General features: G+C 34.9%; 1 protein-coding gene across 1 annotated transcript; it reads left to right on the top strand.

Moving 5' to 3' along the window:
- Positions 1-2,559: 2,559 nt before the first annotated feature.
- Positions 2,560-8,730, top strand: Vha100-5 (Vacuolar H[+] ATPase 100kD subunit 5). The gene is given in 8 exon segments (XM_067769220.1): positions 2,560-2,686; positions 7,036-7,076; positions 7,078-7,303; positions 7,306-7,674; positions 7,677-7,811; positions 7,814-8,284; positions 8,287-8,536; positions 8,538-8,730. Coding segments are annotated over 8 exon segments (1,812 nt in total).
- The last annotated feature ends 7,097 nt before the right edge of the window (positions 8,731-15,827 follow it).

The raw sequence follows: 15,827 nt of genomic DNA on the forward strand, positions 1-15,827 counted from the left end.
TCATAGGTTCAATCCACCTACCAAGTTTAATCGCTTTGTCTGTCTTTGGTAATTAATTATCGCACTTTTTCGGTTTTTCGAAATTTTCGATATCGAAAAAGTGGGCGTAGTTATAGTCCGATATCGTTCATTTTAAACAGTGATCTGAGATGAGTGCTCAGGAACCTACGTACCAAATTTCATCAAGACACCTCAAAATTTACTCAAGTTATCTTGTTAACGGACGGACGGACATGGCTCAAACAAATTTTTTTTTCGATACTGATGATTTTGATATATGGAAGTCTATATCTATCTCGATTCCTTTATACCTGTGCAGCCAACCGTTATCCAATTAAACTTAATATACTCTGTGAGGTCTGCTCAACTGAGTATAAAAATAAGTTAGAAAATTACTTGGAAGACAATAAATTAATAATAAGTGAACAATCGGGATTTAGAAGAAAACACTCATGTGAAACGGCACTGAATATAGTGATCTCTAACTGGAAGGAAGATCTAAATAACAAAAAAACACTGTTTGCGATTTCCTGGATCTGAAAAGGGCATTCGAAACAGCATTTTGCTCCAAAAAGTGAATTCATGGGAATTCAGGGTAAAGAATTAAAGTGGTTCCAAAATTACTTGACTGGCATAAAACAAAAAGCATAATCGGTGATGAAATATCGAACGAAATTTCGGTCCCATTAGGGTTACCGCAAGGTTCTGTATTGGCTCCTTTATTATTTTTGATTTATATTAATGATACTGTTAAAGCTGTAAAGTACAGTAATATAAAACTGTTTGCGGATGATTCACTGCTTAGAATAAGTGAAAGTAATTTAACAAATGCATTGACAAAAACGCAGTGTGACTTAGATAGTTTATATAAATGGCTATGTGGTAACAGACTTAAACTTAACGTGAGTAAAACAAAATATGTGGTTATTAGCCGAAAAATCGAAAACGAAGTTAAGAGTATTCAGCTCAGGGTGAAAGACGAAATGTTAGAGTAAATAAAATCAATAAAATATCTTGGGGTTGTAATTGACAACAAACTCAAATTTGATGAACATATTCGATACACTGTAGGAAAGATAGCTAAACAAGTCGGTTTTATGCAAAGACACTGTAAATTTATAAATAGAGAGTTTAAGGATATTGTATACAAAACATTGATTGAATCTCATTTTAAATATTGCCCATCAGTCTTATTCATTATACCAGATACAGAAATAGATAGACTTCAGATATTGCAAAATAGGTGTATGAGATTTGTGTTACGGGAAAAGTCGATAAGCGACATGCTAATAAAACTAAAATGGTTAAGTGTTAAATAAATTATTTTTTATTATACTGTGAAATTGATCTTCAATATACGAAAGGGAAATGTACCTGAATACTTAACAAATAATGTTGTGTATATTAACGAAACCCATAATTTTAATACCCGTAGAAAAAATGATTTTAAACTGCCACTCTATAGAACTGAAGTAGACAAACAAAACCTTTTCCATAAAGGATTTAAAAACTTTAATGAATTGCCTAATGAAATAAAAATTGTGAAGAAATTTATGTATTTAAAAGCAGGCTATATGAACATTGTAAAGCCTTACCTATAAGATAAGTTCTACAATGTGATTTAATAAATATTGTTCAAACTAGGCTTACGCTGTAATAAATAAATAAATAAATAAAATAAAAAATAAAAAAATATTATCGATATTATAGCTCACAATCTAAGCCTGCAAACTCATGATAAGATATGATATCACAATTAAGTAAATTCCATGATAGTAATCATCTGAGCATACCTTACCTTCGAACATATGATATACTAATATCTACTCTTATAAGAATTACACTACGATTACACTATGAAACTATAAGAGAACAAGCACACAAATTGTTTTACATTTTTGTAATAAAAAAACCTATCTAAATATAAATTTTAATATTTTTGCAAATAAATTTTGTAGAAAAAGCTAAGTAGATTTTCAGCTATATAAGCTTTAAGCGCAAGCTGAACATTTAAGCTTTCATGAGATATATCCACTATACCCAAATGTATAAAAGTGATAAAATCTTATGATCTAAGCTGAACATCTTGCCACACAACTTCATTATATGATGCGATATTACAATTTCGCAAATCTCTATAATTTTCATTTCTTTACAAAACAAGCTTCAGTTATATCTTTATATACGATCAAGCACAAGGAAGAAGACAAAGTGACTTACATTAATGTCTGAATTAAACGAAATAAAAATAAACAAAAATTACTTCCCAACAATTTAATTAACGACATTGGCACATAAATCTTTGCTTTTTATTTAATACGAAAAAATTTTATTTTTCCAATTTTTTTATCATATTTTATATACAAAGTCATGTTTTTTAGATATTTTTATTAAGTTTTATTTTATTTCCCAGGCGAAAATATATTCTACATACAATGCGAAATCAGTTATGTCACGCACATACATATGTACATACGTCAAGAGGATATACAGCGACTGGTTAACCTTTCACATGTTGCTTGATTTTAGATAACTTTTAGCGCCAAGTGAAGCGTCAATATGGGTGATATATTCCGCGGTGAAGAGATGGCCTTGTGCCAAATGTTCATACAACCGGAAGCGGCGTATTCATCGTAGGCCGAATTGGGCGAAAGTGGTTGTGTACAATTTCGTGATGTAAGTCAATGTGTTCTTTTAAATTGCATAAAAAAAAATAAATAAATATAAGGCGCGATAACCTCCGAAGAGATTTAAGGCCGAGCTTCTCTTCCAATTTGCGTCGTCCTCCTCTTGATTTTCCCTACAAATTGGCCGGACGGGACCTACATGTTTTATGCCGACTCCGAACGGCATCTGCAAGGCAGATGAGTTCTCACTGAGAGCTTTTCATGGCAGAAATACACCCGGAGCGCTTACCAAACACTGCGGAGTGGCGACCCCGCTTAGAAAAATTTTCTTCTAATTGAAATCCTTATTTCTAAAATTTTGATCTTGCTATGCCCGGGGTGTGAACCTAAGGCATACGATGTGGTAGGCGGAGCACGCTACCATCACACCACGGTGGCCGCCGATTGCACAGCATCACAAATAAATACATATATATATTAGTAGGTACAGAGTAAAGACGTTGTTGTGGCATTCATGGGCATATTAAATATGAAATAGGATTTTTTTATTTTCCGTTTTCAGTTCACTTGTTTTCAATTTGTCGTCAATATTTTATGGCAGTTTGCAAGAATATCTAATTTTATCAGAATACCAATCACATTTGATTGTACAGTTTTTTACATGTATTTGTTTTTTTTGATGTATTTGGGGATTTTTTAAGTTCAATAACGTTTCTTGTTTCGCTAGAAGCGAAATTGTGGTTTTTCGGGATAGAAATTTCCTTCAGGATGAAAACGAAATAGTCACCTGAGGCAATAGTAATATGCTTTATCATGATTTGTGTGCATACATATCTATTTAGAAAACACTAAAACACGCAATTTTATTGAAAAATAGTGGTTAATGACTCATATCTTTATGGCATCTTGAACCCTAGACAGAAAAAAATTCACGAAAAATCCTGCTGATCCAGCATGGCCTTATCATCATACTTCTACAGTGGATATTTCTCAAGGCATGTTGATAAAAAGTGTATCCAAAGTGTGCAGTGAGTGGTAGGTGTTTAATTTGTTACGTTTGTGGGAAGCTACATCCATGTCAATGATAAAAGTGCACAGAATGTGTATAGGCATGTTTGCCCCAAGGTGATCCCTGGTAAAACGGGCAAAACACCTCTCATAACTAGTGGCTAATCTGCAGAACTACAGGGAAATATTCTCCCTAAAAATGGTTAAACAATTCCCTCCTCAAGCGCGATTATAACAATAAATAAAAATGTGGATTTCTAGCCAATTTATCAACATTAAATTGCATAAAAATTAAACTAGCTAAACTCTTTAGAAATTGTGGTGTCGGGTTACAAGGACCTCCTTTGGGCAATCAATAGACAAAGGTGTATGTTTTATAAGCATGTTATGAGCAAATGTGCGGACACAAAGAAGGCTATACTACCTTGCTTTGTATATTTCAAACTGTTTTTATTCCACCAAAGCACATTTCCGGAGCTCGAAAAACTTATGAAAAACATTCTTTTTTTTTTATACGAAATGTATTAAAATATTTCCAATGCATGCGGCTCATTTTTCTTTTTTATTTAAAATAACTAAGAAAGTAGTTTAGTCGTTTCCGTTAATATTAAATCCATCAAAATTAGAAAAATTCGTAACATTTTTTAATATGGTAGGTCGTTTTTGGTGAAATTGTCATTGTCCCCGCAAAAGGCAAGCGACTGACGTCACACTAAATGAAACTACCTCAATTTTTTGTATCATGGTTTTTATAGCATTTTCACTGTTTACAACGGCCGTTGATATAGATATCTATTTATTAACTCAATATATGCAATTTGTGAGAAAACTTGATAAGTATCAAGGTTGTTTTTTTAAGGTTTTTATTGCCTAAGTTTTTCGATGCAGCTACTTATTTCCATTGACGGTTTTTGATATTGATGTTTAGCCGACTCAGCTTACGTGATGTGACCACGCCCCGGACAAAGCAGCATCAACATTTTAGAAACAATTTTTTTTTCAATTCCAAGAAAAATTTATCTAAGCGGGTCGCTTTTTGGCAGTATTTGGCAAGCACTCTAAATGTATTTCTGCGCAGAAAAGCTTCTCAGTGAAAACTCATCTGCGTTGCAAATGACATTCGAAGTTCTCATAAAACAAGTGGGTCTCGACCCGCCAATTTTTAGGAAAAACTAAAAGAAGCACGACGCAAATTGAAATAGAAGCTCGGCCTTAAACCTCTTCAGAGGTTATCGCTCTTAACCTTTATTTATTTATTTTACTATACAATTATTTTTCAAAAAATCTGGTCCTTTGAGCAAATCCATGAATTCGGATAGCTCCTTAGTTTTTTGGTATTTGTTAGTGAACTAGTTTTTGAGATACACATACCTATATATTACCGTAAGGATACCACTACCAACTAAAGGTCCTAGATACATGTTGCTAGATACATGTTGCATAGAGCCACAACCGTAGTAGTGAAATGTGTATGTTTGTTAGTGTAATGGCAAAATAGCTTCAGGGAAGTTCTTGGGAGCACTATTTGGATGGGCTTTCTAAATAATAGTTTTTTGCAGTTGTTGAAGCGATAAAGGCACCCTCCGAAGGTGATATCGAAGTAGATGGCCATGAATCCATTGGGGTCGTCAGAGCCTCACCTGCTAAAAAAGCAGTATTCGCCACGGGTGAGGGAGGTTGACCATTGCTTTGGATGAGCAATAAATTGCAGGGTAACCACCTAAAAAGTATCGAATTTATACAAGGTGATTGCAAATCGAATTAAATCTACTCGCTGAATTCGATTAAATGACATATTGTTGTACAAGTAGTTGTATGAACAAGTAAGGAAGTCTAAATTCGGGTGAAACCAAACATTACATACCCAACTGTATACTTGAAATGCTGCTGTTGTTTGCTTTGTTTGCTTAATAGTGTTACAAGGCTGCACAATAATACATATAAATATGGTTCTATTCTGAACTAATTTTTCTTCGAGTTATGGCTCCCGAAATATAGAAAATTGCTAAGTCATGAAAGGGGCGGTGCCACGCCCATTTTTTTTAATTTGAAGTTTTTCTTATTTATTGTTATAAATCCACTTGGGAAATGAAATACCATTGATATAAAGTTCTTTTTTGCAAAGATGGAGCTTATTTTATTGTTCCACGGCCCGTTTAAAAATCAATTATGTAAAAGTGGGCGTGGTCCTTAACCGATTTTGGCAACCTCTCTGCCGAATTTTGTAACGATAGGTGTGACGATTTTTGATTTATGATTAATAATATTTGTAAAACTGATTTTATCACAAGTGGGCGGTGAGACGCCCATTTTAAAAAAAAATTTCAAATTTTTATCAGAGACTCATTATCAGTCCACACGTCAGATTTCAACATTCTAGGTGTATTATTTACTAAATAATCAGGTTTTTTGTCTGTTTCAAAAATGCTGCATATATGAAAAGTGGGCGTGGTCATCATCTCATTTCGCTCATTTTCAACACCAATCTATTATGGGCCCAGATAAGTTCCTGTACGAAATTTGGTGAATTGGTGAATTTCAATATTTATTCAAGTTATCATGTTATCTATCTCGATTCCTTTATACCTGCAAAATTAACCGTTATCCAATCAAAGTTATAATACCCTGTGTACAAGTACAGCTGGGTTCAAAATAATTAAAAAGAAGCAATCAACTGTTGAGGTAACTACACCTGGCATTGATGTCAGTTGAAATGGATTTCTCGCAGAGAACTACCGGCATTCTTAAAAATTTAGGAAACGATATCAGATCAGTGAATTCAATGCAATCTTTTCAAGGGGTTGGCGCATAAAACTAGGGGGGTTGAGACGGATTGGTCTAGAACGTTTAATTTGGTAATTTCTAAACGTTCCCGAGATGTTTGGGCTTTGTACTCTAAGGGTGTTTGTTACTGGATAGTAGGGGATCTGTATCCGGCAAGGAAGTATCTACATCGATAGCACTCCCAAAAACCTACGGGTGTGGTACTTATTGCTACAACAACAACATTAAATATTTTGATTTCTCAATTACAGCGGTCGCCAAGGCAGCGCCGCATGACTTTTCAAGTAAGTATTATCTGACTTTTTGTAGCTAATTAGAAGTGGGCTACTTTTCGGAATCCCGTTAAATAGTCAACTTTATGTGAGATTATTTTTTTTAGCGATTGGTATTTTTCTTTTTCTGCATATCAAATATTTGTTTATTTTTTGAACTTCTAATGCAGTAGATAAGTGGGCCACCTCTTAAGTAGTGCACCAAATACTTCGCTGCCCGCTATTAACACTGGGCCAACTCTCATAAAATTTATTGAACTAACAACCATATTATATCACCTAAATTACTTAAATGACTTAAGCTATTTTTCTATATCTTCTTAACTAATTTCAATTAAATTCAGAAATGAACGCCCTTCAGTGTCGCTTTGTTTTTCAAGTTCGATTTTTTGGATGAATTAGAACGTAGACTACGTTACATAGAAAATGAGTTACGCAAAGCTGGCATAATCATAAGCGAAATGATTGATGAGATGCATACACCAATGCCGCGTGAAACAATTAATTTGGAAGCGTAACTCGAAGCTATTGAAACATAGATAGGTAAACTTGCCAGCAGCAAACAAACGCTACATGAAATTTATCAAGGAATGATCGAATTAAAATTGCTGCTTATGCCGAAGTTTTTTTCACTAACAACGAAGACATGAAACAAACGATTTCACATAATTTACCAGATGCTGATGCAACACCCCAACAACAAACAGGAAAATAACGCTCTAGTGAGTTGGGCTTTATAGCTGTTGTAATTGATATGCAAAATTTCTTCTCTTTCGAATGCATGTTGTGGCGTATTTCATATGGCAATATATTTCTTAAACGCAGTATAGTAAGTGAAATGCTACCTGATTTGGAAACAGGTAAACTAGTGAGTAAGACGATATTCCTTGCATTCTTCCAAGCTGATCGACTTAAGAAACGCATCAAAAAAGTATGCGCAGGTTATTATGCTGCAGTCTATCCTTGCCCAATGGCTTATGCAGAGCGCAAAAAATGATAAAAGATGATGGTGGGCGTATTCAAGATTTAATACTGATGCTCAATCAAACAGCAGATCATCGTAATCGCGTGCTGGTTGCTGCATCGAAAATTTTAGCTGATTGGACTGCAATGGTGACCAAATTAAAGCTATATATCATACGCTAAATCACTCCAATATAGACGTAATCCGCAAATATTTGATTGGTAAAGCGTGGGTGTCAACCAAAACTTTGCCTGTAGTGCGTGATGCACTTGCGCGCGGCTCGATCAAAGTAGATAGCACAGTCACATCATTTCTGAACGTAATTGATACGCAAGCGCAACTTTCAACATATTTTCGTACTAATAAATTTACATATGGATTTCAAAATCTTATTGATGCATATGGCCTGGCCAACTATGGTGAAGCAAATCCAGCATTCTATACCTGCATAACATATCGTTTTATATTTGCGGTAATGTTTGGTGGTATGGAACATAGTTTGATTATACGCCTCATAGCTTTATATATGACATTGAATGAGCAAAAACTAAGCAAATTTAAGGATGAAATATTCGAGTTATTCTGTACTGGGCGTTACATCATTTTATTGCTGGGCATCTTCTCAATGTACACGGGTTTATTTATAATGATCTGTTTTCAAAATCATTGAAAATCTTCGGTTCTGCATGGTATACACCTTCAGTACATCTAGTACTAGTGCTAACTGTCGATCCACGCTGTGCACTCAAAGGCGTTTATCGAGTTGGCATGGATCCCATTTCGGCTATGGCTGCTAATAAGATTATATTTTTGAATACTTACAAAATGAAACTTTCTATCATTTTCAGTGTTTTGCACATGCTCTTTGGTTTGATATTAGCGCTTTGTGCCTCAGATAAGCCTCCTGCTTCTGCTTTTCGGTTGTATGGTGCTTATGGTGTTTTTTAAATGGACGATTTATTCAGGCAAGGCTTCAGAGCGAGCTCTTACACCTGGCTGTGCTCCTTCTATACTTATACTTTTTATAAATATTGTTACTAATATTAGCAACACTAAGGGGTACTGCCATCTCTAGGCCGATGCTAAGCAGTGATTGTATGCACATCCATAAATCAATCATTATGTATCTACATAAACGAATCAATCATTACGTCTACACATATGTAGGTACACGCAGCTGAGAAGCAACGCACAACCACATGCATATATCTGAGATGCTCCCGAAAGTATGCAATGAGAGAAGCTATAAATTCGTGCAATTGTTGTTACAGCTGAGAAATTTGATAGCTGATGGCCAACTAGTAGATTCTGGAAATGGAAGCGCCTAGAAGATGCGAACGAGGAAATCAGAGAGTATAAAAGGCAGCAAATGTACAGGCGCTGGAATCAGTTTCGACTAAGCACGCTATCTGTCGGGCAATAGTATGGTCATTTACTGTGAAATACTTGAATAAAAGCCATTTTGCATTACTAAATATTGGACAGTTTAGTGATTCGAATTTAGCAGAAGGGCAAATAAGAGGATTTGCACTAAATTCGTTACAATATGAGGTTATTTGGTAGCAGATTGGTTGTTAAGAGTTCATGTTTGATGTTCAAGATGTGTTGCAAAAAGTTCTGCCTGTGTTGGCATTGATTTGTATACCGTGGGTGTTGCTCGGCTATCCACTGTGGGATAAATATAAACGGACTAAAAGAAGTGTGAGTAAAATCTTTTTACATGTTTACAATGCGTCTCACATCCATCTCATAAATTTCTTTATCCATCTGTCATTTGAACATTCGTCCTATAATACTACACATAGGATGTTATAATCTCGTTTTTCTGGATCCGACCTAGAAAGCATTTCTATCAGCACCGGTTCTTGGAAGCAGTGGAAGGTGCAATCTTCTCTGAGTTGAGGGAGGTAGTTAGGGTTATCGCAATACAGGCTTAGGTGTCGTTTACTACCAAATGGCTCTGAAGAATACTCAATACCCACTTCATTACTTTCTTAATCTACAACCTTTATATGGCTTTTCGCCTATTCGTTGTTCTATTCACCTCTATGTTTGTTTAATTTAGCATAGTTTAGTTCTATTTTAATCTAACCTTCGGTTTCTGTTGCAATTTTTGTTTGAGATGCCGCTTCGGATCTAGTTTTTTCTGTTAAACTTTCTAATTAAAATAAAATTATTATCTCTGTTTTCGTCTAAGTTTGGGTTCCAATTCATCTCCTGTTTCGCTTTGATTAGGTGCTCTATTACCTTCATGTTACGGTCTTAGTTCGGGTTTCTCTATCGCTTCTTCTTTTGGTCTTTATTTAGGTTTTTGTGTCTATATTAATTTGAGTTAGCATTTCTGTCTTATTTTTGGTTCCTGTTTCGATTCCTATTTTGGTTTATGTTTCCCTTGCCATTTGGTTCTGAATTGAGAAAAAGGCAGACATCTAGCAGCTAAGATAGTGGAACCCTCCAATGTTTAAATGCAAACTGAACCTTAAACTGGCTATAAAAGTAATAATAAAACTTTTCCTTGCTTAAAACAACTTTTTTAAGTAAGCACTCTTTTTTCTACCCACAGTAAATAACTGTAAAACTGAATCGCATGCATGCAGATCTTGAAGCGACAGCAATTTCAAACAGAAGCAATCACGATATTGAGGAAGAACCAATTGGTGAATTCTACATTAAACAAGGAATGCACACACAGCTTCTTACTTGCGTTTCTGGGCTTTATCTTTGGCGCATGCACGTATGTTAATTTTACAATAAGTTTTGTAATAATGATATAACCCTTTTAAATATTTTTACATTTACAGAGAATTATCGGAGGTTTTGTGGTCCATAGTTATGAGCAGATCCTTTATACTTCCATTAATATATGGTGGACCACGTTTCGTTTATTTATCATTTTATGCTTGGTCATTTTTCACAGTCACTATGCTTGTTATTATTGAAGCTTTAACGGCATTTTTGCATACGTTGCGTTTGCATTGGTAAGCAAAATATTTAGTTTATTTAAGTGGGCACTACCAAATTGTAATCTAGTCGGAAACTTGATTAGAAAGAGTATTTTCTAGGCTTGTGTTAACAGATTACTTTTCTGAACGAAATGAAGTTTCTTCTAGCTACATTATATTTATATTTCAAAGTTTTTATCACATTTTATTAAGATATGTATCGTTAACACTTATGCCTTAGAACTAAATACATTTTTTTTCTTAACTGAAATTTTGTCCGCTTTTACAGGGTCGAATTTATGAGCAAATTTTATGATGGGACTGGTTATAAATTTCAACCTTTCTCATTCAAAAAAATGCTTGACGGTAAAAATTCTGATTCAAATAATATCAATTTGCTTATTAAAAAGTTTTCAATAATTCCAAAGTGTTTTGAATATTGTGTTTTCGTTGTACTTATTAATTGAACTATATTACTAGAAAACAAATAAATTTAAGCAAACATCACATATAATGCGTATCACTAAAAAAAAAAAAAAGTTCAAAATGTTCTCCCGTGATCCAATAATTTGCTTTTGGAGATTTTAATAATTGAAAAAATTTTTTTAGCACCCCGTAAAAACAGCAAAAATTTAGTTTTTTTTTTTTTTATAACTCATCTATTTGATCATTTATTTCTATGAATTTTAAACTGCTGTATAAGTATTCAGTCATGATACACTTCTTCTGAAAAACTAATAAATCTACCTCTTCACTTTCAGCTTTAGTGAAAATCGGTACACTTTATTCGAGCCATATAAAAAAATGTTTGAAGAATAGATGCAGATATTATTCGAGAGTCAGTAGTATTTCACAATTACAATACTCGCGTAATTGAGCCATGTCCGTCGTCCGTCCGTCAGTCCGTCCGTCCGTTAACACGATAACTTAAGTAAATTTTGAGGTATCTTGATGAAATTTGGTATGTAGGTTCCTGAGCACTCGTCTCAGATCGCTATTTAAAATGAAAGAAATCAGACTATAACCACGCCCACTTTTTCGATATCGAAAATTTCGAAAAACCGAAAAAGTGCGATAATTCATTACAAAAGACAGATAAAGCGACGAAACTTGGTAGATGAGTTGAACTTATGACGCAAAATAGAAAATTAGTAAAATTTTGGACAACGGGCGTGGCACTGCCCACTTTTGAAAGAAGGTAATTTAAAAATTTTGCAAGCTGTAATTTGGCAGTCGTTGAAGATATCATAATGAAATTTGGCAGGAACGTTACTCCTATTACTATATGTACGCTTAATAAAAATTAGCAAAATCGGAGAAGGACCACGCCCACTTTTAAAAAAAATTTTTTTTTAAAGTAAAATTTAAAAAAAAAAATTTAATATATTTACAGTATATAAGTAAATTATGTCAACATTCAACTCCAGTAATGATGTGGTGCAACAAAATACAAAAATAAAAAAAATTTCAAAATGGGTGTGGCTCCGCCCTTTTTCATTTAATTTGTCTAGGATACTTTTAACGCCATAAGTCGAACAAAAATTAACCAATCCTTTTGAAATTTGGTAGGGGCATAGATTTTATGACGTTAACTGTTTTCTGTGAAAAGGGGCGGAATCGGTTGATGCCACGCCCAGTTTTTATACACAGTCGTCCGTCTGTCCTTCCGCATGGCCGTTAACACGATAACTTGAGCAAAAATCGACATATCTTTAATTAACTTAGTTCACGTGCTTATTGAACTCACTTTATCTTGGTATGAAAAATGAACGAAATCCGACTATGACCACGCCCACTTTTTCGATATCGAAAATTACGAAAAATGAAAAAAATGCCATAATTCTATACCAAATACGAAAAAAGGGATGAAACATGGTAAGGTAATTGGATTGTTTTATTGACGCGAAATATAACTTTAGAAAAAACTTTATAAAATGGTTGTGGCACCTACCATATTAAGTAGAAGAAAATGAAAAAGTTCTGTACATATATAAATAAATTAGCGGTATCCAACAGATAATGTTCTACGTCACCCTGGTCCACATTTTGGTTGATATCTGGAAAACGCCTTCACATATACAACTACCACCGCTCCCTTTTAAAACTCTCATTAATACCTTTAATTTGATACCCATATCGTACAAACAAATTCTAGAGCCACCCCTGGTCCACCTTTATGGCGATATCTAGAAAAGGCGTACACCTATAGAATAAGCCCCACGCCCTTTTAAAATACTTATTAAAACCTTTCATTTGATATCCATATCGTACAAACATATTCTAAACTCACCCCTGGTCCACCTTTATGGCGATATCTCGAAAAGGCGAACACCTATAAAACGAAGGCTCACTCCCTTTTAAAAATACTCATTAACACCTTTCATTTGATACCCATATCGCACAAACAAAGTCTAGAGTCACCCCTGGTCCACATTTATTGCGCTACCTCGAAAAGGCGTCCACCTAACGAACTAAGGCCCACTCCCTTTTAAAATACTCATTAACTCCTTTTGTTTGATACCCATATTGCACAAACGAATTCTAGAGTCACCCCTGGCCCACCTTTATGGCGATATCCTGAAACGGCGTCGACCTATGGAACTAAGGATTACTCCCTTTTAAAATACTCATTAGCAGCTTTCTTTTGATACACATATTGTACAAACAAATTCTAGGGTCACCCCTGGTCCGCCTTTATGGCGATATCACGAAAATGCGACCACCTATAGAACTAAGGCCCACTCCCTTTTAAAATACTCATTAACTCCTTTTGTTTGATACCCATATTGCACAAACGAATTCTAGAGTCACCCCTGGCCCACCTTTATGGCGATATCCCGAAACGGCGTCGACCTATGGAACTAAGGATTACTCCCTTTTAAAATACTCATTAGCAGCTTTCTTTTGATACACATATTGTACAAACAAATTCTAGGGTCACCCCTGGTCCGCCTTTATGGCGATATCACGAAAATGCGACCACCTATACATCAACCACCACTCCCTTTTAAAACCCTCATTAATACCTTTAATTTGATACCCATATCGTACAAACACATTCTAGATTCACCCCTGGTCCACCTTTGTGGCGATATTTCGAAACGGCGTCCACCTATAGAACTAAGGCCCACTCCCTTTTAAAATACTCATTAACATATTTCGTTTGATGCCCACATTGCACAAACAAATTCTAGGGTCACCCCTGGCCACCTTTATGGCGATATCTCGAAACGGCGTCCACCTATGGAACTAAGGATTACTCCCTTTTAAAATACTAATTAACATCTTTCATTTGATACCCATATCGTACAAACGCATTCTAGAGTCAACCCTGATCCACCTTTATGGCTATATCCCTAAATGGCGTCCACCTGTAGAACTGTGGTCCACTCCCTCATAAAATACCTTTAAAGCCTTTCATTTGATATGCATGTCATACAAACACATTCCAGGGGTTTCCTCGGTTCATTTTCCTACATGATTATTTTCCCTTATGTTGTCACCGTAGCTCTCAACTGAGTATGTAATGTTCGGTTACACCCGAACTTAACCTTCCTTACTTCATTCTTATCTGCTGACTATAGGTATTTGAAATAATCTTTCTGCACAAGCTGCTGGTTATGTGTACGGAATATTCTTCGTTGCCTTGCACATAAGTGTGGCTGCTCGCTGTAATGTGTACAGGTACATAGTGATGTACATAGTGATGCTAGAAATGCTAATATTCGCCACAATACTTTTACTCCAAAGGCAAGCATTCGTGGTGATATCACTATAGAGAAAAATAAATAATCGTCAAATGAGCAGAATGTAACGATCAATTTAACGAAAATTTTGGTAAATTTTTATCCATCACAAATAGCGGTTGAATTAATTTCACACAAATTTCCGATTCTTGGTTGACCTTTTCAACAGACAAATCAACCCAAAAAAATGTTCTTCATACCTTGGCCATACTTAGAGATTATTACTGTCACCCTGAGCATACCAACGGAAACTGTTAACATAACGAATAACTGTGAAGGCTGTTGATATAATAAACATTTCTGTGGAGCTATGATCATAAATAAAATACATTCTTTAAAATAATATGGCCAACGAAATCGCAAATTTTAACAGAAAATCAGTTAGATTGATTGAGAGTCTGTTATTTTTACAGAATATTGTTTGTTTGAGGCTAACGGATTCTCTTCTTTCGAAGCGACTATACAAATGCTCCCTTTATGTAAAAAACACGGTTCAATTACTCAAAATGACAAGTGTATATTAGGTAAAGAACAAAGAGCATTTTTTTCTTTGTTGTATTTACTTTTGTTAATATAACCTGTTATTTCAAACGGTATGAGAAAACGGAACATAAAATTAGATAAGGAGAGGCGGGGAAGTCAAAATAAGTTATGTGTCGATAAACCAACTGATATATCATTTCAGTAAATTCCGTAAGTTATGACAGTATTTAGCAGCTTCGACAGTATAAAACCTGAAGTATGCAATAGCTGGATATTTCCACAGTTGGAGGCAACTGTTTCTTTGTCACCCAGCCCTGCAAATCCTGTTGAATGGGATCACCATTATTTAGCATGCAATCACTCCGTCGAGCTGCAGTTATTTTTAAACAAATTTTCCTTAACTTCTGTTCTCATGACATCTTGTTTGCTTGTTCTACAGATGTTCTAGGAAACCCAGTTAAACACCGCTGTTGGAAAAAACCTATTACTTGTATTACCTTTCATTGATGCGCGTCTCTAGTAGCTCTTTAAATCTGCTTCCGACAGAAGACCACAGACCTTCTCTACATCCAGTACTTCCGCCTGAATGATAGTAAAAGTTGAGTAAGGGAAACGGGCTGAGAGGTTCATCTTAAGCAACATAGAGAAAGCCATAGCTGCCATGCCACAATCTTTTTTTGAAACATCAGTAAAGATCGATTCTGCCCATCATCAACAGTCGTCGAGTTATCGGGGTGTTATCCCCTTTTTATTGCCAAGTTATCGAGTTTTAATTGGTTCCTTACTAGTTTGTTAACGATGGGTAACAGATATAACCAAACCAATTAGATATCGATAACCTATTAGTAAAATTGTGATAAAAAATTGATATTTTTTCGGGAACAAATCGATAATTTTTTGAGACACAATCGATAACTTGTACATTTCTTTACAATAAATCGAAAGCACGCCGATAACAAATTAATAGCACTCCGACAATAAACCGATAACAGTTTAAGTAA

The sequence above is a fragment of the Eurosta solidaginis genome, chromosome 2 (genome assembly GCF_040869045.1).
Source record: "Eurosta solidaginis isolate ZX-2024a chromosome 2, ASM4086904v1, whole genome shotgun sequence".
NCBI classification, from domain to species: Eukaryota; Metazoa; Arthropoda; class Insecta; order Diptera; family Tephritidae; genus Eurosta; species Eurosta solidaginis.